General features: G+C 38.5%; 4 protein-coding genes across 5 annotated transcripts; 2 read left to right on the top strand and 2 right to left on the bottom strand.

The window, feature by feature from the left end:
* Positions 1-3985: 3985 nt before the first annotated feature.
* LOC111205727 lies at positions 3986-4885 on the bottom strand. Its single transcript, XM_022701896.2, has 2 exons — positions 4573-4885; positions 3986-4473 (listed from the first exon to the last, which is right to left on the bottom strand). The coding sequence occupies exons 1-2, from the start codon at positions 4883-4885 to the stop codon at positions 3986-3988; spliced, it is 801 nt and encodes a 266-aa protein (XP_022557617.1).
* Positions 4886-9616: 4731 nt separating this feature from the next.
* Positions 9617-13776, top strand: LOC106371439 (dystrophia myotonica WD repeat-containing protein). Of its 2 annotated transcripts, XM_013811509.3 has the most exons (12): positions 9618-10022; positions 10272-10589; positions 10669-10777; positions 10867-10960; positions 11514-11601; positions 11702-11785; positions 11946-12042; positions 12131-12218; positions 12323-12428; positions 12517-12609; positions 12910-13352; positions 13440-13776. In XM_013811509.3, the coding sequence occupies exons 1-11, from the start codon at positions 9840-9842 to the stop codon at positions 13324-13326; spliced, it is 1677 nt and encodes a 558-aa protein (XP_013666963.2). In that variant the 5' UTR covers positions 9618-9839; the 3' UTR covers positions 13327-13352; positions 13440-13776. The 2 variants fall into 2 exon arrangements, with proteins under 2 accessions (XP_013666962.2, XP_013666963.2); XM_013811508.3 differs by having other exon boundaries at positions 9617-10022; positions 12910-13776.
* A 1418-nt stretch (positions 13777-15194) lies between these two features.
* Positions 15195-17263, top strand: LOC106371440. Its single transcript, XM_013811510.3, has one exon. The coding sequence runs from the start codon at positions 15654-15656 to the stop codon at positions 17040-17042; it is 1389 nt and encodes a 462-aa protein (XP_013666964.2). The 5' UTR covers positions 15195-15653; the 3' UTR covers positions 17043-17263.
* A 1226-nt stretch (positions 17264-18489) lies between these two features.
* On the bottom strand, positions 18490-19212 carry LOC125585594 (60S ribosomal protein L12-2). The gene has a single exon (XM_048754938.1). The coding sequence runs from the start codon at positions 19113-19115 to the stop codon at positions 18615-18617; it is 501 nt and encodes a 166-aa protein (XP_048610895.1). The 5' UTR covers positions 19116-19212; the 3' UTR covers positions 18490-18614.
* Positions 19213-20843: the final 1631 nt, after the last annotated feature.

Genomic DNA, 20843 nt, shown 5'->3' with positions numbered 1-20843 from the left:
AGAAAAGGAAAGTATCCAAATCATAATCCTAGAGTAAAAAGGAAAACCTCCTAATGGATAAACATGAAAGATAAATGGAAACATCTAAGACTAAGGGGCGGCCTACTCTCTCTCCTCTTGGGCCGCCGACTCTCTCTCTCTCTATGGGCCACGGTCTTGGCCATTGGGCTTCTAGCAATCCACATTGTTTATAACACTCCCCCTTGGATGCTAGAAGCATATGGGCTCGTATCATGCACGATGTTGCCTCGTTAAAACCTCTCTAGGAAAACCAAAAACCCAAGGTGGGAAAAAATGGAAACCGTAGACAGGAAAAAGAGTACAACGCATGACACTCCCCCTGATGACGGCATCACTGCAGATCCTTCAGGTGGCGCATCCCTATCTGATGAACCAGCTTCCTGAATGTTGAGGTTGGCAGAGACTTGGTGAAAAGGTCGGCTGATTTGTCGCTGGATCGGACTTGAACTACTTGGACCTCCTTTGCCTTCTGCAGATCGTGGGTGAAAAAGAACTTGGGCAGGATGTGCTTGGTCCTGTCTCCTTTGATGTATCCTTCCTTGAGCTGAGCTATGCACGCCGCATTGTCCTCGTAAATGATCATTGGCTCCTCTTTCTTTTGTCCCACGGCCAGACCACTCTCTTTCAAGACATGGCCGGTCATGTTCCTCAACCAAACAAGCTCACGGCTTGCCTCATACATGGCTATGATCTCGGCGTGATTGGATGATGTAGCAACTAAGGATTGCTTTGTTGAACGCCAGCATATTGCGGCTCCACTATGTGTAAACACATATCCTGTTTGAGATCTAGCCTGATGTGGGTCAGATAGGTACCCTGCGGCTGCATATCCGACCAAGTTCTCTCCTGGTCGGTTGGTATAGAACAAACCAAGATCTTTTGTTCCTTGCAGATATCTGAACAGATGTTTCACTCCGTTCCAATGCCTTAAAGTCGGACATGATCCAAATCTGGATAGTAAACTCACGGCAAAGCTTATGTCCGGTCTAGTATGACTAGCTAAATACATTAAGGCCCCAATGGCACTTAAGTAAGGCATTTCCGATCCGAGCGGTTCCTCGTCGGGTTTCTTTGGACCGAATGGATCCTTTTCAAGGTCTAAGGACCTCACGACCATAGGACACGGTAAGGGGTGTGCCTGGTCCATATTGAATTGCTTGAGTATTTTGTCTGTATAAGTTTCCTGATGCACAAGGATGCCATTTCCTTTATACTCAAACTGTAATCCCAAACAGAACTTAGTTTTCCCTAAGTCTTTCATTTCGAATTCTTTCTTAAGACACTCGACGGTTTGGGAAATCTCTTCTGAGGTTCCTATTATGTTCAGGTCGTCCACATAGACAGACATTATAACATAGCCCTTGCTGTCGAATTTCTTTATGAATATACATGGACTAATTGGATCGTTCTTATAACCCTCTTTGGCTAGGTATTCGGATAACCGATTGTACCACATCCGACCTGACTGTTTTAAACCGTATAAGGCTTTGTTTAGCTTAATGCAATGTTGTTCTCGAGAACCTTTCTTATCTTTGAGCTCAATGCCCTCTGGAACTCTCATATGTATCTCATTGTCCAGTGGTCCGTACAGGTATGCGGTGACTACATCCATTAGGCGCAAATCCATGTTTTCTTTTACGGCCAGACTGATTAGATATCTCAATGTAGTCGCATCCACCACAGGGGAATAAGTTTCCTCATAGTCTATTCCAGGTCTTTGCGAGAATCCTTGTGCTACAAGCCGTGCTTTGTATCTCACTACTTCTCCTTTCTCGTTTCTTTTCCGTACAAAGACCCATTTGTATCCCACTGGTTTGACATCTCTCGGTGTCAAGATTATAGGGCCAAAAACGCCTCTCTTTCTTAATGACTCTAACTCCACGTTTATTGCTTGTTTCCATTTGATCCAATCTGATCTTAGCATGCATTCTTGTATGGACGTGGGTTCTAGATCCTCATCTTTATCCATGATCTCAAGTGCCACTTTGTATGCAAATAAATCATCAACGTTGATATCTTTTCTGTTCCATTGTTTTCCAGACATCACATGGTTTATAGAGATCTCTTGATTTTCCGGTTCTGGTGTCCCGTGAAGTCCAGTGTCCCGGACCTCACTTTGAGGAACGACCGGATCATCGGGTGTGGCCGGTACACTCGGCTCAACCGTCATGGTCGGCTCGACCGGTCCATCTATGTCATGGATGGTTTCCTTGATGCTCTCGGTTCCAGCACCTTTCTTGGATTTCTGAGGCTGTTTGTCTTTGGAACCAATTGGTCTGCCACGTTTTAGACGTTGCTTAGACTCTGTAGCCACTTGACACTGTCCTTCTTGGACGTCTAATCTTACAGGTGCATTACAGGCCGGGATATGTGATATTGTCACTCTATTTGGGTCAGCAAATGTATCTGGCAATCTATTAGCTAGCTCTTGTAGATGTATTATCTTTTGGACTTCTAAATCACAATCTTTAGTCCGAGGATCTTGCCAAGATGTCGATGGTCTAAACCATTCCAATTCTTTTGCTATCAACCGGCTGTTATCTCCCCCTAAGGACGGATATGTGGACTCATCAAACTGTGAGTCTTCGTATCTGGCCTTAAACAAATCACCAGTTGTTGGCTCAAGATACTTTATAATGCTTGGGGATTCATATCCTACGTATATTCCCATCCTCCTCTGCGGTCCCATTTTAGTTCTCTGTGGTGGAGCAATTGGAACGTATACGGCACATCCAAATGTTTTGATGTGGGACACGTCTGGCTCATGACCTGTAAGTAATTGGGATGGCGAATATCTATGCTCACTAGATGGCCTGATGCGAATCAGTTCCGTTGCATGTAAAACTGCATGTCCCCATGCTGATACCGGAAGTTTAGACTTCATTAGTAATGGACGGGCTATCACCTGGATGCGTTTAATGAAGGATTCGGCCAAGCCGTTTTGTGTATGGACATGTGCCACGGAGTGTTCTACCTTTACCCCCATGGACATACAGTATTCATTAAACGCCTGGGACGTGAACTCACCAGCATTGTCTAGACGTATAGTCTTAAGTGGAAAGTCTGGAAAATGTGCTCTCAGTCTTATCATCTGAGCAAGCAGCCGTGCAAAGGCTAGATTCCGAGTGGACAATAGACATACATGTGACCATCTGGTCGATGCATCAATAAGGACCATGAAGTATCTAAACGTCCCACAGGGTGGGTGTATTGGTCCGCATATGTCCCCTTGGATCCTTTCCAGAAAATTCAAGGTTTCTTTATTAACCTTGGCTGGTGACGGCTAGTTATGAGTTTCCCTTGTGCACATGCAGCACATGTGAGATTTCGTGGGATCACTCCTTTGAACGTGTGCCCTTGAGAATTCATCATCAATTTTCGCATCATTCCTGTTCCGGGATGGCCAAGCCGGTTATGCCATAAAGTGAATAGCTCTGAGGCATTTGCCTCGACCATACTGATCCGTGCATAGTAAAGACCAGTAGACATTGCAGGCATGGTCTCTAGGATCCTTTTATTGCCTTTGGTGATCGCAGTTATATTAAGGAATTCTTTGTTTCCTTCTTCCCATGTTTCAAGGTGGAAACCGTTTAACCTTATGTCCTTGAAACTCAATAAGCTTCTTCTAAAGCTTGGGGAATACAAGGCGGTTTTGATCTCTAGGTGAGTGCCCTTGGGCATCATCACATAGGCCTGGCCGTGACCTTCAACCAGGCTGGCCTCACCCGCAATGGTTTGTACCTTTGCACTTTGCAATGTGAGATTCATAAAGTACCTTTTGTCTCTTAGGATCGTGTGACTTGTGCCACTATCCACCACAAGTATACTCATCTCATCATTCATTTCTATAAATAAAATTTCTAGACTTTAGAGACTTTGTAATATCTTTAATATAAATGTCATTTCATAAAATAAAAACACCAAATCAAACACATAAAGCAATAAGACAATGTGATTCGAAAAACTAGTCCTTTAGACAGTCAGATGTCTCAAAATCCATTTGGTCATCTTTGCTGTCCCTGTCGGATTCATTGTCAGCATCATATCCCTTGTCATCTTGACCGTTCTCTTGGATCATATTTGCCTCCGGGTTCTTGTTCTTGATACTCTCTTGATAGAGTTCGCACAAGTGCTTTGGAGTTCTGCAGTTCTTGGCCCAATGATTGTCCATCCCGCATCTGTGACATAAAGACTTGGACGTGTAAGATGGTTTGGATATGCCACCTCGTCCACGGCCATAACTCCCTCGGCCCCGACCGTAATTGGAACCACGACCACGGTTATGGTGGTTTCCTCTTCGGCCGGCTGAGTAGTTATCTCTACCGTTATGATTGTCACGTCTACGCCCCCTGTACCCACCACGGCCTTGACCGTATGGTTTCCTGTTGTCTTGGGCGTAGTAGGTTTCTTTGGGATCTTTCTTTTCCACATCATGGGCTTCGGGTAATGGTGCTGTCCCGACCGACCTTGCTCCACTATTTTTCATAAGGAGTTCATTGTTTGCCTCGGCCAGGAGAAGACATGAGATCAGATCAGTATATGTGGCAAAACCTTTTGTCCTGTACTGCTGCTGCAACACAGAATTCGACTGATTGAAAGTCGTGTAGGTCTTTTCAAGCATCATCACATCGGACACTTCTTCACCACACAGCCTTAGTATAGAAACGATTTTGAATAAGGCTGAGTTATACTCATCCACGGACTTAAAGTCCATGAATCTGAGATGCATCCAGTCGTGTCTTGCCTTTGGAAGTAACACCATCTTTTGGTGATCGTATCTGTGCTTTAAAGCATTCCAAAGATCGAGTGGACTCTCAATTGTCATGTACTGATCCTTAAGACCTTCGATGAGATGATGGCGCATATAACATATGGCCCTGTATCTATTCTTTTCATTCTCATCATTACCCTCAGTGATGGTATCACCGAGTCCCTTGGACTTTAGACTGATCCTTGTGTCTAGCGCCCACTGTAAGTAATTGTCTCCGGAGAGATTAAGGGCTGCATAGTCTCTGTTTGCTATTTTCGACATCTGATCCATATTATCATACAAGACATTAGGTTTACAATGGGATCACGTGGCCGCATGATATATGCAAGCTCGGCCACAACACGTCTTATGCATTTATGGTATCAAACAATCCTAATCGACCATGGTGCTATCAAACAAGCCGCACGGCTATATGAACAATCAACCGGTTCAGTTATGTGATTTTAAATTTACCATGGTGCGATCAATCCTAAAATTCAATTCTACATGTACTAGAAAAGATTAATGCCACACGGCCATGTATGTTTTAATGCAATCAAATTCAAGATCAAACGGTTTCTATATGCTGGCCGATCCTATCCTAATCAGTTGTGAATGCAATACCATATTCGGATTCATGTAAATCGATTTAAGCATTCCTAGGGTTTTCAATCCTTAAAGTTCTATCAACTTATGTTTAAGGTTTCAAGGCCTTAAGTATTTGTATGTTCAGACAGATTGATTCAAGCAATCTAAACAATCCTAAACCTCAAATCAAATCAGAAATCAAGCAATCAAGATCAATCTTAAAATCGGCTACATGCTTCTTTTAGGTTCGATTCACTTGATTAGGGTTTGCCAATTTCAGATTCAATCAATCAACATACGAGACAGGTTCTAATTTGAATCGATTCATGTTTCTAGTTCTTAGAGGTTGTCGATTTTAATCTCATGGTTTCTTTTAGGGTTTCATCAAAACATTGCTTCCATAATGATGGAATTAGGGTTCTTATTGTTCTAGGTTCTCAGATTGTGTTTTATACCTTAGTTTCGTAGAGGTTAAGCCGGACCACCAGAGAATGGAAGAGACTTCAAGCTGAGATGATCAGATAGCTGCTGCCTCCTATCGGGTCGCGGATGGGGTCTATCGCGGCTGGAGGCGTCTCGGCTGTGGGCTGATCGGGTATCGGATCGTCTCGGGCTGGCCGTGGGGTTCGGGTTCGATCGCGAGCTGGACGGCGGTTCTACTCGGTCTGGAACGGGATCTAAGAAGTTGAGATAGATCTCCTGAGTTCTTGATGAGTTAAGAACAGGTTAGTGTTTAGGGTTTTGGTTATGGATCGCCGGCTTAGGCTTTTGGGGTTTCGGTTTTTGGTCTCAGGGTTCAGAGGCTATCGTGCTGATAACGTGTTGTGAACAAGAGATGAAATCGATTGTGTTCTGTGTATTATTTCTGAATCAAAGTGTTCCCTTATATAGGGGATACAATGGGGGTAGAGAAAAGGAAAGTATCCAAATCATAATCCTAGAGTAAAAAGGAAAACCTCCTAATGGATAAACATGAAAGATAAATGGAAACATCTAAGACTAAGAGGCGGCCGACTCTCTCTCCTCTTGGGCCGCCGACTCTCTCTCTCTCTGGGCCACGGTCTTGGCCATTGGGCTTCTAGCAATCCACATTGTTTATAACATTAAATGCTTAATTATGATTTAATATATCAGTTTTAGATTGTCTTGCTCGAAGTATACATATATAGTATTCTTTAAAAAGATTGCAATGTAACGAATCAATTGTTTAGGGGGGCTTTAAGAGTTATGGATAAATCTTTTTGGTTGTTTGCTGGAGTTACATGTTCGTCAAGGAGGAGAATGTTCGGAGTAGGTGCGAGGCATCCATCGATTGTGTTTTGTGTGTTGTGCTTGAAAAATAAAGTGAAAATGAAGACTGATTCACTGAAAGTAATGCATCTCATGGAAGAATCCAACCAAAAATGACTTCCACCCATTCATGCGACAATTATTGAATCAAAGTCAAATTTTTATTGCTTGCAAAAAAAATTATAAAAAGTAAATATACAATATAATAAATATAAAAACTAAATTAAACATCTATCAGAAAATGTATGGCAAAATAAATAATATAAGAAAAAAAATATTACATTAAACATCTATTATAATATTAGAATAAGTAAATATAAAATATAAGAAAATTAAATAATAAGTAAATATATAATAGAAAAAATAGAAAAACTACATTAAACATCAATCTGAAAAACTACATTAAACTACATCAATAGAAAAACTACATTAAACATTCATCAATCTGAAAAACTACATTAAACATTCAAGAGGTCATTTTTATTAGTATGATGAAACAACAGCCCAGAGGTTTTCAAGCGTGAAGAATCTGAAATCCATGTGACCGCACTGAAGCAATAAAAAATATGTGTAAACCTAAAAAAATATTGAAGTATCCATAACAAAAATGAGTTTGTAATTACTTATTATTTTATATTTACTTATTATAGCTTTCTTGATTTTATATCAAATAATAATATTATGATAGATGTTTAATGTAATATTTATATTTATTATATTGTATGCTTGTTTTTCTTATTTATATTTACATATAAAAATATTTGGAAATATTAAAATTGTAAACCTATACATTTTCAGATTGATGTTTAATGTAGTTTTTCATCTTTTATATTGTATATTTACTTGTTATTTTTTCTTATATTGCATAATTACATATTATTTAATTTATCATACATTTTTTCAGATTGATGTTTAATGTAGTTTTTCTATTTTTTCTATTATATATTTACTTATTATTTATTTTTCTTCTATTTTATATTTACTTATTTTAATATTATAATATATGTTTAATGTAATATTTTTTTTCTTATAGTATTCATTTTGCTATACACTTTCAGATAGATGTTTAAAATAGTTTTTTCTATTTCTTGTATTGTATATTTACTTATTTACTTATTTTTTATTTTTTTTATATTGTATATTTACTTTTTATAATTTCATTTGCTTTTATATCAAATGCTAATAGTACCTTATATATTTAATGTAATATTTATATTTTTTATATTGTTATTCACTTATTATTTATTTTCTGTTTTTAAATAATAATGCCACATGACTTCTTTCGGAAGAAGTATTTTTCGCTGATGTGGACGCTCTACGAAGCCTCAAAAGGTCCTTTTTATTTGTATAGATTTTTATATTTTTTTTTTGCTTTTATATCAAATGCTAATATTACCTTATATATTTAATGTAATATTTATATTTTTTATACTGTTATTTACTTATTATTTATTTTTATTTTTTTTATAATAATGCCACATGGCTTCTTTCGGAAGAAGTATTTTTCGCTGATGTGGACGCTCTACGGAGCTTCAAAAGGTCCATTTTATTAGTATAGATTGTATGCTTGTTTTTCTTATTTATATTTAGGCTACATATAAAAATATTTGGATATAATAAAATTGTAAATCTATACATTTTTCAGATAGATGTTTAATGTAGTTTTCCATCTTTTATATTGTATACTTACTTGTTATTTTTTTCTTATATTGTATAATTACTTATTATTTATTTTATTATACATTTTTAGATTGATGTTTAATGTAGTTTTTCTATTTTTTCTATTGTATATTTACTTATTATTTATTTTTCTTATATTTTATATTTGATTATTCTAATATTATAATAGATGTTTAATATATTTTTTTTCTTATATTATTTATTTTGCTATGCATTTTCAAGATAGATGTTTAATTTAGTTTTTCTATTTCTTATATTGTATATTTACTTATTTTTTATTTTTTTATATTGTATATTTACTTTTTATAATTTTATTTGCTTTTATATCAAATGCTAATAGTACCTTATATATTTAATGTAATATTTATATTTTTTATATTGTTATTTACTTAGTATTTATTTTCTGTTTTTTAATAATAATGCCATGTGGTTTCTTTCGGAAGAAGTATTTTTCGCTGACGTGGACGCTCTACGGAGCCTCAAAAGGTTTCTTTTATTAGGGCATGACTGGTTTTTCCGTTACAATTCACAAACGCAGTTTTTGCGGTTGGTAGCGTTGACATCGTTTCAAAACAATCATACAAACCGCTACAAATTGCTCCAAACAGCTCTGAACCTCTTAAAATCAAAAACTTGTTCCAGCTAGCGTTTGCGGTTGCGAGGGAAAAAATATAAAATTATTTTCTAAAATATTTTAAAATTTTAGAATTAAAATTATAAAATGGAAATATTATAAATAAAAAATATATACATATTTTATATATTTATTAAAATATACAAACAGTATCATAATTTGTTTTATAAATAATTTAAACTAACTATTATTAAAAAATTTAAACATTTATATACACACATATAAAGATATACACATATATAAAGCAAAATAAAATATTTTTTAAAAAGTTTTAATATAAATCTTCAAAACAAATTTTATTAAAATTATAACTTTCAACTAATTTAAATTTTTTATAAATAAACATAATATTTTTATTAATCATATTATATTGATAATTATTATATTTTACTACAATAGTATGTTTTAATATTTTTATAATATTATAATATGTTAATACGGGTAATTTATTATTAAACCACTCTAATATCTTATAATCAACCAATCACAAATATCACGTAAACGCAACAATTTTCAAAAGTTATACTAGTCATACTCTCTCTTAATTGGTATACGGCCTTTAACTGGGCCTAAATTAGTCTATATTCTTTAGAAACCCAACCCATCGGATCAATCATCTCATCTCACTTTTTAATTGCTTTGAGAGTCAAATGCTTTGATAATAAGTTTGATTCGGTAATATGACTTTCATAATAACCCTTTGATTCGATAAAACAGATAGAAATTTTGATTCTTCCACTATCTCGAGGACGAAGAGAGGAAGAAATAAGGGATTGTTGTATTCTTCCGATCTCTGTGAGAACCCTAAGAGGGTCATGGAGTTTTTCTGATCAGATGTGTTGTTGGATAGACGATTAGGTAGAGAAGAGAAGAAACATGATGAACACTTGTAATGGAATGGTATCAGCGCCACCTTCCTCCTCTTCACCTGCCGCGAATCCTCAGTCGCCGGGGATTAAGACTTATTTCAAGACGCCTGAAGGCAAGTACAAGCTCCACTACGAGAAGACGCATTCATCCAGCCTCTTTCACTACGCTCATGGCAAAACCGTTACTCAGGTGAAAAGATTTGGTTTTTTATCCGATTGGAATGCGTTCTGGGTTTTGATTCCTGACTTGCCCAATTGCAAATTCGATACTGAAATTTGAGTTGCAACTCTTAAAGGTTGTAACTTGGTCAATTGGGTTTCACTAGCATTGCTTTCCGAGTTTCCTTTTGCGTGGTTCCTTATGATTATGCTTAAAGGTTGTAACTTGATCAATGGGTTTCACTAGCATTGCAATGAGAGATCCCTTTTGCGTTGCCAGGTAACTCTAGCTCAGCTTAAGGAAAGAGCTGCTCCTTCCACTCCGACTGGTACTTCGTCCGGTTACAGTTCCAGTAGTGGATTCCGTTCTGCGACAGCGAGATTGCTAGGCACTGGAAATGGGAACCGTGCGCTTAGTTTCGTTGGAGGTAATGGAAGTGGCAAAAATGTGAGTACAAGTTCAAGGATTAGTGGCTCCTTTGCTGCTTCTAATTCTAGCACTTCTACGACGAATACAAACTTTGATGGGAAAGGAACTTACTTGGTTTTCAATGTGGGTGATGCTATTTTTATCTGTGACTTGAACTCACAAGACAAGGTAAATTACTGCTCATCGTTGTTTTTTTCTCTTTTCAAGACTTGGTTGTAATGGATATGGAATTTTTTTGGTGATTTAGGATCCAGTAAAGTCTATCCATTTCAGTAATTCAAACCCTATGTGCCATGCTTTTGATCCGGATGCTAAGGATGGACATGATTTACTTATTGGGCTCAATTCTGGGGATGGTAATGTAGAATTTTTTGAGCTGAATTTTTAAAATCTATGATCAAGATGACGTGTCTGATGGGTTTCTTGTAATGTTGTGTTATTGCAGTGTACACTGTATCGCTGAGACAGCAGTTACAAGATGTCTCTAAGAAGCTAGTTGGAGCACTGCATTATAACAAGGACGGCTCTGCGAATAACAGGCAAGAGTTTTTTTCTATTTGCGTGTAATTCATTTTGTTACTGCCACCTCTTTAATGTGCTATTATTCGTGTTGACTGTTGACATCTGCCGAATCGATTTAGCCAGTTTATATTTGTTTTCTGTAAGGATCTCTATGTGTTTTTTCGCTTGTACTCCTATTAGTGTTTGTCATGAAGGCAAGCGTAGGCAATTTATCTTCTGTTGTGCCAGCGGATGTATGTTCTAGGCAATACTCAGTGACAATTAATTTATCAAATTATTACAGACAAGATGTAGTCTCCGAGGAGAACGGTTTTAGTTGGTTAAGATGAAACATAAGTCCACAGTGAAACACGTTTAGATAATTCATTTTGTGTCGTTGTTGCTATGGATGTATGCTCTTGGAAACTCTTGATGACAGACAGTATATTAGTCAAATTACTACCGAACAAGATGTAGTCTTTGAGGATAACAGTTAGAGTTGCTGAATGGAAACATGAATCTGGCTAAAAGTCCTTTCCAACCCTGAAACTTAATTCTGTTTTGAAAATAAATTTTGTTGCTGTGTCACAGCCGTTGTACAAGTATTGCTTGGGTGCCTGGAGGTGATGGAGCATTTGTCGTTGCTCATGCCGATGGCAATTTGTACGTGTATGAGAAGGCAAGCTCATAGATCAGAAAACTGTTTTTCTTTTTTTACGTTTTACTTTTATTTGCCTGATCCTGTCTAATTTTTTATCCTGATTAATTTTAACTTATAGAACAAAGATAGTGCCACGGATTCAACGTTTCCTGCTATAAAAGATCCTACACAATTTTCAGTTGACAAAGCAAAAAATAGCAAGGTACTTGAGTTTGCATCCATACCCTTAGATCCTTATATAGGTGTCTATCCTCTGATAGTATCATCAGTCGCTAGTGGTCTTCACAATTTTTATTATTTCTTTTCTATTCTTGAGTATATATGGATGTACCATTGTTGATTTCCGGTGAGTATTCATGCAGAGTATTCCTGTTGCGAGATGGCATATCTGTCAAGGTTCAATCAACAGCATTGCATTCTCAAATGATGGTTCACACTTGGCTACTGTTGGAAGAGATGGTAAGACTTCTCTATTCCGTTGTGTAGCTCTCCTTCTTTCTCTATTTGTTTCCTAATTAATCATCAAGTTTCTCTTACCATTTTACAGGTTATCTTCGCATTTTTGACTTCTCAACCCAGAAGCTAGTATGTGGTGGAAAAAGTTATTACGGTGCTCTGCTATGCTGTTCTTGGAGGTGACTGAATATAACTCATTTGGCAAAACTTGTATGAAGTAGATTGCATTGTAGGGAGAGAGAATATTAGCCATTGGCCATTGACAAAGTGATTATATGAACAGTATGGATGGAAAGTACATTTTGACTGGAGGTGAAGATGACCTGGTTCAAGTCTGGAGTATGGATGATCGGAAGGTCGTGGCGTGGGGTGAGGGGCATAACTCGTGGGTAAGGTTTTTTTTGGTTTTAGTACGGTGATTTTTTTTTTTCTAACACAAAGTTTTCAGTTGGCTCATGTTGGAATGCTTGGCCTCAGGTAAGTGGAGTAGCGTTTGATTCCTATTGGTCGTCACCAAATACAGATGGATCAGGAGAGCATATCATGTACCGGTTTGGATCAGTTGGTCAGGTATGCCTCCATGCTCCTTTGCATATATTCCTTCCTCTCCGTTAAGGTAATTGTTTTAGAAAAAAATTGTTTCACAAAGATAGATTTTTTGTGTGTTTTCAATGAAAAAATTAGTTGACTTATTGAATTACGATTGGTTAAAAGTTATTGAAAACTGAAAGTTACAGAAAAATACATTTATTATAGTGATTTAATGTATAAAAACACTAGAAAATCTATATCTGTGGAACGGAGGTAGTATATGTTTACCAAAGTCTATGCTCTCACACACTTTGATGCTTTCCTCTACTGAATCCACAGGACACACAGATACTTCTCTGGGACCTGGAAATGGACGAGATAGTGGTACCACTTAGGCGACCTCCTGGAGGATCACCCACTTACAGCACGGGAAGCCAATCCGCTCACTGGGACAATGTCATACCAGTGGGTACTCTTCAACCCGCTCCTTGCAAGCGTGATGTTCCAAAGCTCTCGCCGGTCATAGCTCACCATGTGCACACCGAGCCCCTCTCCGGCTTGATGTTCACACAAGAATCTGTGGTTACGGCTTGCCGAGAAGGGCATTTAAAGATCTGGACAAGGCCTAGTGCCTCAGAAACCCAAGCCAACAGCTCAGAAGCAAATCCTGCAATTGCTCTGTTGAGCACAAGCTTCCCCAAAGACAACAAAGGTTCGCTGAGCAGTAAGATCGGTGGTTCTAGTTTAAAGTCATAACAGAGATCATACCGTCCGAAAATCAGGTCCTATTATATAGTCATGTTCTTTCCAATCTAAAGTGGAAATAAAAACCATGTGAATAAAAATCTCTGCTTGGTGTTTTTTCTTAGAGAGATCAAAATCTGAAATCTGACTGTATATTGGAGGCTCTGACAAACTTGTGGGCGATAGAGAAGGAGAAGATTGGGTGAGAGACTAAAGAGAATTTCTGATGTAATTATAAGAAAGTGTTTTGTTTTTAGAGTTTATGCCCAAAAAGACTTTCATAAGCTAATAATGAAACACTTTGGTGCTTCAGATGAAGACATTCTTTATTTTCCTTCAGTTTTCACTTTGCAGACACTAAACGATGCCTCTGCAGATATAGTGTTCATGCATCCGAAAAATTTGTGGCCTTTGTTTGTTTCTATAAATTATTAAGTACTGAAGTCATTTGTTTTTCATTAATTACTGAAGTCATTACTAGTTCATATTTCCTAACTATACTTGTAGGAAAAAAAAAAACTAAAAATCTATCATTATTTTCTTACATATGTTTTATTTATTCTTCTCTTTGCCTTGACACCAGACTTTTTCAACAATTCGAGTAGACGGGATTGGAGTTCAGTATTAACTATTAACCACAATCGTGGAAAAGAAAAAAGAAAACCAGTGACACGACCGACAAGAGATAAGTCTAGGGAAGACTCTCACTAACCCACCGATTTTTGGAATATTCATTGCTTTGTCTCTTCCCTTATTCATACACACTCCTTTCTTGATCATATTGATGTGACAACATAATTGGCACTAGTACTTGTTTGATAATTACCAGAAGACATCATCTATTATTTTTGTCGGATCCTAGTCTCATCTCTCAGAGGAGTGTCAGTAACTATGTATAGATGTGTAAAGGTGTTTGAAAACCTTATTACTCCACACATGTGTAGTTAAAATGGGTTTTCTTATTAAAGATTTTAAGATGATCACTCAAGAATTAGTTGCCATAATATGGGGTATTATTGCTCTCTTCCAGTTTAGTTACCTGATCCGTGATCCGTGTTCCGTGTTCAGTCCTAATAACAATTAATTCCTAGTCTCAACTCTCAAAGTGTCAGGAACTATGTATAGAAACGTACGTAAAGGTGTTTGAAAACCTTATTACTGTCCACACGAGTGGTTAAAATGAGTTTACTTATAGATTCTAAAAGGATCACCCGAGATTAGTTGCAAATGCAATAATGTTTTTGTTGTTGTTGCTGCTCTCACTATTCAGCTTTAGGTTAAGCTTGTGATGTCTAGGTACCCACTCAAGATTCGTGACAGCTGTAACAAAATACAATAATTGCAAGAAATATTCTTTTTCGATTCTTTGCAAAAATTATTACTCCAAATTCATAGAATCGTATAACGTCGATATCCCAAGTGTCGGTGGATTGGATTCACTCTCCGAACTATAAGCCACACCTATTAAATAAGCCACCCTAATTATTATTAAGACAGACATGTGAAAAACTGTAATGCTTGGTCCACCCGGATCGGTTTGATCGATTAGGTTCCAAATCGAATTGGTTTATTTAGATTGAAACCGCTACTTTTCGTGATTTTTAAAATAATAAATTAGAGAAGAATAAACTCGAGACTAATGGAAGTATATATATAAAAAAAGAAAGTTTATACCATTGCTTCAGTATTATCGCCAGTAAACATTTGTTTTGACGTAATCTCTTTCTTAATCTGAATTCAGTCCATCGGTAATTGTGTACATTAATGTCATAACATTCAGTTACACATCGAACGGATTCACGACAAACCACGTGGCATGATGACGTCACCACACACTCTCTCTCTCTCTCTTCCTCCATCGTCCTCTTCGCAGTTGTCACTTTATTACTTCATCCCTTTGCTTCCGCGAGAATCAGAGATCTCTCGTGCCTTATCTCCATTTCTCTCTCACTCTTCAGATTCCCAATCTCAAACCCTAATTCCCAAATCTCGCCTAAGAAATTTCCTGCGAAAGAGAAGAAACATTCATCACCATCATCGAAGTGGATCATACACGTACTATGTAGATTAGATCTCTGATGGTTGGGTAAAGAGAAAAAAGATGGATCAGATGCAGAGAAGAGAACCGAGAAGGGTGTGGCTAGGGTTACAAAACACAATAGTTATCCTCGTGGGTGGAAACCATACCTCCTCCAGGTTTTGCACTCGCTAAATCATTCTTCCTTCTTCCTCCTCCTCCTAAATTGAATCTCTCTACTTCCATTGAATCTCTCTTTCTGAGTAAGTAAAGATCCGATTCTTGTTTTAACTGTTGGATTCCTCTTCTCTTCCTCCTCGCCATGGGCGTTGAGCTGCTTAAGCTGAAACTAACGCCCACCTCTCTCCGTCGGCGCGTGATCCTACGCGCCCTCGTGATCGTCTGCGCTTTCTCCGTCGTATCCATCATACGAAACCTCAACGGAGCTTACCAAGGAGAGACTCACCACCACCACCGCCCGCGTAAGGTCGATGACTGCGCCGTGAACTTCGCGTTTCTTGGTCCGTTTCTCTTCTCCGGCAACGGCTTGCTCTCCAACAGCTTCCTTAAACCTATCTGGAACTTTATAGAGTCGGAGAAGTGTAAGAAGAACATCGACTTGACTACTCAAGTCGTCGCCGAGCTTAAAGGTTTGAACTTGCTGCGTAACGACGCGAAAGCTCTCTGTATTGGCCGGAGATCTGTTTCAGCTCTTCTCGCCATGAACCTGCAAGGGATCTCTGATGCTCGTGTAAGCCACGCGCCGCCTGTTTTCGCTTTCAAGCACAGGAAGTTCACTAGTGAGCTACATTATGATGATGCTTCTTTCGGGTTCGTCCTCTCTATGGATTCTGAGACGGTTTCTGTCCCTGCTTCACTTGTTTATGAAATCGAGCGTGTGCTTAAGCCTGGTGGAACCGGAGCTATGCTTGTTGGGTCTGACTCTAACGGGTTGGTTAGATCCGTCTCGCCTGTTTCTTCACTGCTCAAGAACTCGAGTGTTGTTCATGTTGCTTCCTTAGGTGAACAGGTTCTTGTTGTGTTCAGGAGACATGGTGAAGATAGTATCCTTTTGGATCAATCTCATCATCACGAACTTCCGGCTGATTGTTCATCTCTGCTTAATAACAGACCCTACATTGGGTTGTTGGAGCCTCTTCTCGAGGAGAAACGGTCGGATTTTGAGAGAAGGATCCATTACTTGCCTGAGTTCATTGACGTCTCTTCTAGGAAGAGACTGGTTTATATTGATATTGGAGCAGCGGATCATCTCACACCGAGGTCGAATTGGTTCTTCCCCTCGTACCCTATCGACAAGAAAGCTTTTAACAGCTATTTTGTGCATCACAACACATCTATATTGACTTCTTACGTCAAAAGTCCTGGTGTAACCTTCATCTATCATCCAGGACTGGCAGGAACAGGAACAGTAGCTACCCGTGGAGAGCAAGAAGATGAACCTTTTGTAGAAGATGACAGCTTTGATTTTCTAGCATGGTTCAAGGAAACAGCGAGCTTTGCTGATTTCTTGGTTTTGAAGATGAACACAAGCGAGGCAGAGCTGAAGTTTCTAGCAGAGCTGATAAAGACAGGTGCGATATGCTCAGTTGATGAACTGTTTCTTCACTGCAGTGGGTACGGAGACTGCACTAGTGTCATAAAGAGCCTCAGAAGCAATGGGGTCTTTGTTCATCAGTGGTGGGAAGACTAAGAGCTTCAGCTAAAAGAAGCTTAAAAAACTAAAACTATGTCGTTTAATAAGTTTATGTTGTGTTGTTTTTCTATGTTTGCTACAATATTTGCTCATGTATAAGAGCAAAGCTGTAGAAGTTAGCTCCAGCGACCCGGCGCTTCTATGGTTTAATCTAAAATAAGCAGTCGCCATTATGAACTGTGTACGTGTTTTTCAATGAAGTTGCTATGTTGTGTGTTTCTACTGGTTTTAAAGGTCTGTTTATTCAACTAACCACAAGACCCGAACTCTTCACACAGTACCAAAGTATGCTGAGGATATACCAAACACTTAGAAGGGTTGAAGGAAAAGCTTAGAATAGAAATGTCATTTGACGTAAGGTTGTTAGTAACTTGAGTTTCGCATATCGACCACAAGCAAGAACACTGGGAAGCTGATTCTGTACAAACAGAGGAGCAACGTGGCAACGATCAGTTGTTAGAAGCCTCTTTCTGTAGATGGGACAGAGGTTTGTCATTCACTCCAAAGTTCATTTGGGTTGACACAAGCCATTGATATGGCATATGATTTTGGAGGGAGGGTAAGAGGTGATCTGAAGAGAAGATTTTATTGAAGACCAGTCAACATCTACCAAGTGAATTTTTTTTTTGGGTGCAACATCGAGTGATGGTGTTCTACTTCAAGGCCACAAGTATGAGAGTGAGCAAGGTAGGTTGTCACAAGATATTGCTTGAAGAAACAAACCACTTCACCAGCTTGAAGCTCTCTAGTAATATTGAATAAATGAGAAAACAACTTTTTCACATTTAAATCTTCCTTGATCTTAAAAATCATTTATTCTTAGGTTAGATTATGAACGTCATCCAATCAGTTTTGAAGACCTAAACACCAAATCTTGTTCTCGGAGTTGAAACGTTTTAAACGATTGAATTTGACTTTGTAAGAGCATGATTAATCTTCACATGCGCCAGTTGAAAATATACAAAAAAAAAATCAAACAAGAACAATATGAAGGAGATCAAGACTTTATAAACATCACATAACAGAGAAAGCAATCTCAAACAAACAGACAAGAACTCACAAGAATGTTTTCTTTTGCTGACAGAAGAATCGTATTCGGAGTAATTCAGAAATAGTGACACCGTATAATAAACCAAAAACTATTTCCATGAAGTCAAATGACCATGTTATCCACTCACAATTCATGCAAAAGCTTCACTTAGCATAGACACAGTCCAAATATAAATGGAAGCAAACTATCGTATGATAATCAAAATGAAGAGGAAGAGTTCAAAGGTAACACAAAGACATGCTCAAAAAAAGATTTGAAGATGAACAAGAACCCAGCCTAGAAAACTTAGCACTATACCTATGCGGTAAATAAAAACCAGTCTAGAAATCAAATCAAATAGCCTGAAAATGCCTATCTTTCTACCGTCAATAGGCAAAACATTGTAGATACCAATAGCATAGAACATCAAATGCAATCTCAAATTCTGATAATCAAAACCACAAAATATTCTTAAACAGAGATAACAAAACGCAACAACAACCCAAAACTAAAAAGGTAAATTATTTTCTTTTGATTCCTCAGTTCTCAGGGATCTCAATCTCACCCTCTTGAATCTCCTGCTGAAGATCCTTCGGGTCCTTCCCATCAACAGTGCACCCAACAGACACACACGTCCCCAGAATCTCCCTCACAGTCCCGCTCAGCTCCTTAGCAATCGATCTAGGCCTCATGATCCTAGCGATCTCGATCACGTCATCAAACGAAATGTTCCCATTGTGCTTGATGTTCTTCACCTTCTTCCTGTCTCTCTCCGGCTCCTTCAAGGCCTTGATGACGAGAGCTGCGGCAGACGGAACCACCGTGACCTTAGCTTGACGATTCTGAACGGTCAGCTTCACGGTGACGCGGAGCCCTTTCCACTCTTTGGCTGTCTCTTTGGCGATGTCTTCTCCGATCTTCTTTGGGGCGAGACCGAGAGGACCGATCTTGGGGGCGAGGGAACTGGCGGCTCCGACTTCTCCTCCGGTTACGCGGACGTAGACGTCGACGATCTGGCTCGGGTCCAACTTGGGCGGCATGGTTGTAGAGTTTGATGTTTCGGCTCTTGTTGAGTGTGGGAGGCGCAGAGAAATGAGATTTTAGGGTTTTTGAAGAAGGTGAGGTTGAAACCTAATGGGCTTACATTTTGCGGGCCGATGTAAGTTACCAATTTATCCTTCTCGTGAAACGGCCCAGCTCATGCACTTAAGCAAAATATATAATATGTAAAAAAAAATTCCAAAATTTTGGAAAATATATGGGGGATAACTCCATATACCCTCTACACCCCCCCCCCCCCCCCCCCCCCCCCCCCCAAAAAAAAATTTCCGTTTATCCCTTTATTATAATATAATTTATTTTTCAATTTTTTTTAAATAGAAAAAGTGGCTAAAGACGGATTGCCCCTACCATAAATTAGATATTTACAAGATCCAACCGGAAAGATCCGACCCACACATAACAAACCCTAAAACCCGACCCAGGTAAACCAAAACGATATCGTTTTGAATTACTCAACTCATTTCCTTCTCCAAATGTCGATCCTCCATCCTTTCGTCGTCTCCTCGTCTCTCCCCTCTCGATACTCTCTATTGCGAAATCGGAGACTGAAACCCTAGAGTATCCATCTTCGTTCTTCCTTGTTCATTCTCCATCTAATTCGAAAATCCATCTTCGTTCTTCCTTGTTCGTTTGTGTCTCAACTATCTCTTTGTCTCTCTTGTCTGAAACCCTAAAGTCTAGACCACTTCGTTTCTTCTTCTTTCTTTGTCGAAATCGAGGCTCCATCTTCGTTCCTTGTGGTAAGTTTCCCTTTATTTGGTTGTTATTTGGTCGAATTTGTATGTGGATTTGAAAAAAAATTTGGGGAAAACTTTGAATGTGTCTTATGTTTAGATGTTGGCTTTGAAATTGGATAAGAACTTGGTAAATCTATTGTTTAGGTATATATTACATCGAATCTGTATGTAGACTGGTGCATTTTTTTGTGTGTTTCCGATTTGAGTGATAAATTGTATTTAATTTTTGTTAATAAAATTGTATTGGGGAAACTTAGTTGATGTTGTGTTGTTGTTTTGCGGTTTGAATTTAGTTTCATTGAGTGTTGTAATGTCTTGTACAGGGAAGTTATGAAGGGAAATCAAAAGAGAGTCCCCAATGAAAGGCGTCGTCAATCTCTTGGAATCCAAAAACTGGACTCAATTGCAAAAAGGCCGGAACCGAGAGTTCACAAGAGCAGTAAGAAGAGTAAAAAGAGTAAGAAGAGTAGGCCAGTGAGAGAGCCAGTGAGAGCACAGAGTGTAGAATCGCTCTCAGACTCAGATGAGTCCGAAAGGGAGGGGTCCAATAAGGAGGGGTCCGATAAGGAGGGGTCCGAAAGAGAGGTATATATTTTCTATTCATTGTTATTTTTAGTGAGAAATACTGAGTAGTAATTAGTAGTACTACTAGTACTTCTTGTATTACTAGCATTACTAACATGTATATATGTATTTTGATTGCAGGAAATGCAACCAATGCAACCCCTTGAGTTCTACTTCAAAAGCAGTGAGTTCCCCAAGAGTTCCAAGATACAAACTAAGTGATTTGTGACCAAGACAGTAAAGCTCATCAAGGGTAAGCCTGAGGCTGAATGGTTCACAAGTCATCCTCAGTTTCGACATTTCTTCCACATGCCAGACGAAGATAACCTGAAGCTCCAGGGGATGTGGATGTTACTCCTGCGCACCATTTGTACTCCAGAAGATGATGTTGCATGGTTTGCGGTT

Source organism: Brassica napus, chromosome C4, assembly GCF_020379485.1.
Source record: "Brassica napus cultivar Da-Ae chromosome C4, Da-Ae, whole genome shotgun sequence".
In the NCBI taxonomy this organism is placed as follows: Eukaryota; Viridiplantae; Streptophyta; class Magnoliopsida; order Brassicales; family Brassicaceae; genus Brassica; species Brassica napus.
The sequence above is the reverse complement of the archived record's forward strand: the minus strand, read 5'-3'. Positions and strand labels throughout refer to the sequence as shown.

Coding starts and splice junctions, on each gene's coding strand:
- LOC111205727 (XM_022701896.2), bottom strand. CDS start 4,885: ATGCGCCATCATCTCATCGAAGGTCTTAAGGATCAGTACATGACAATT. Junction 4,474..4,572: donor GCAGCAGTACAGGACAAAAG/GTTTTGCCACAT, acceptor CGGTCGGGACAG/CACCATTACCCGAAGCCCAT.
- LOC106371439 (XM_013811508.3), top strand. CDS start 9,840: ATGATGAACACTTGTAATGGAATGGTATCAGCGCCACCTTCCTCCTCT. Junction 10,961..11,513: donor GACGGCTCTGCGAATAACAG/GCAAGAGTTTTT, acceptor GCTGTGTCACAG/CCGTTGTACAAGTATTGCTT. Junction 12,043..12,130: donor GGCTACTGTTGGAAGAGATG/GTAAGACTTCTC, acceptor ACCATTTTACAG/GTTATCTTCGCATTTTTGAC.
- LOC106371440 (XM_013811510.3), top strand. CDS start 15,654: ATGGGCGTTGAGCTGCTTAAGCTGAAACTAACGCCCACCTCTCTCCGT.
- LOC125585594 (XM_048754938.1), bottom strand. CDS start 19,115: ATGCCGCCCAAGTTGGACCCGAGCCAGATCGTCGACGTCTACGTCCGC.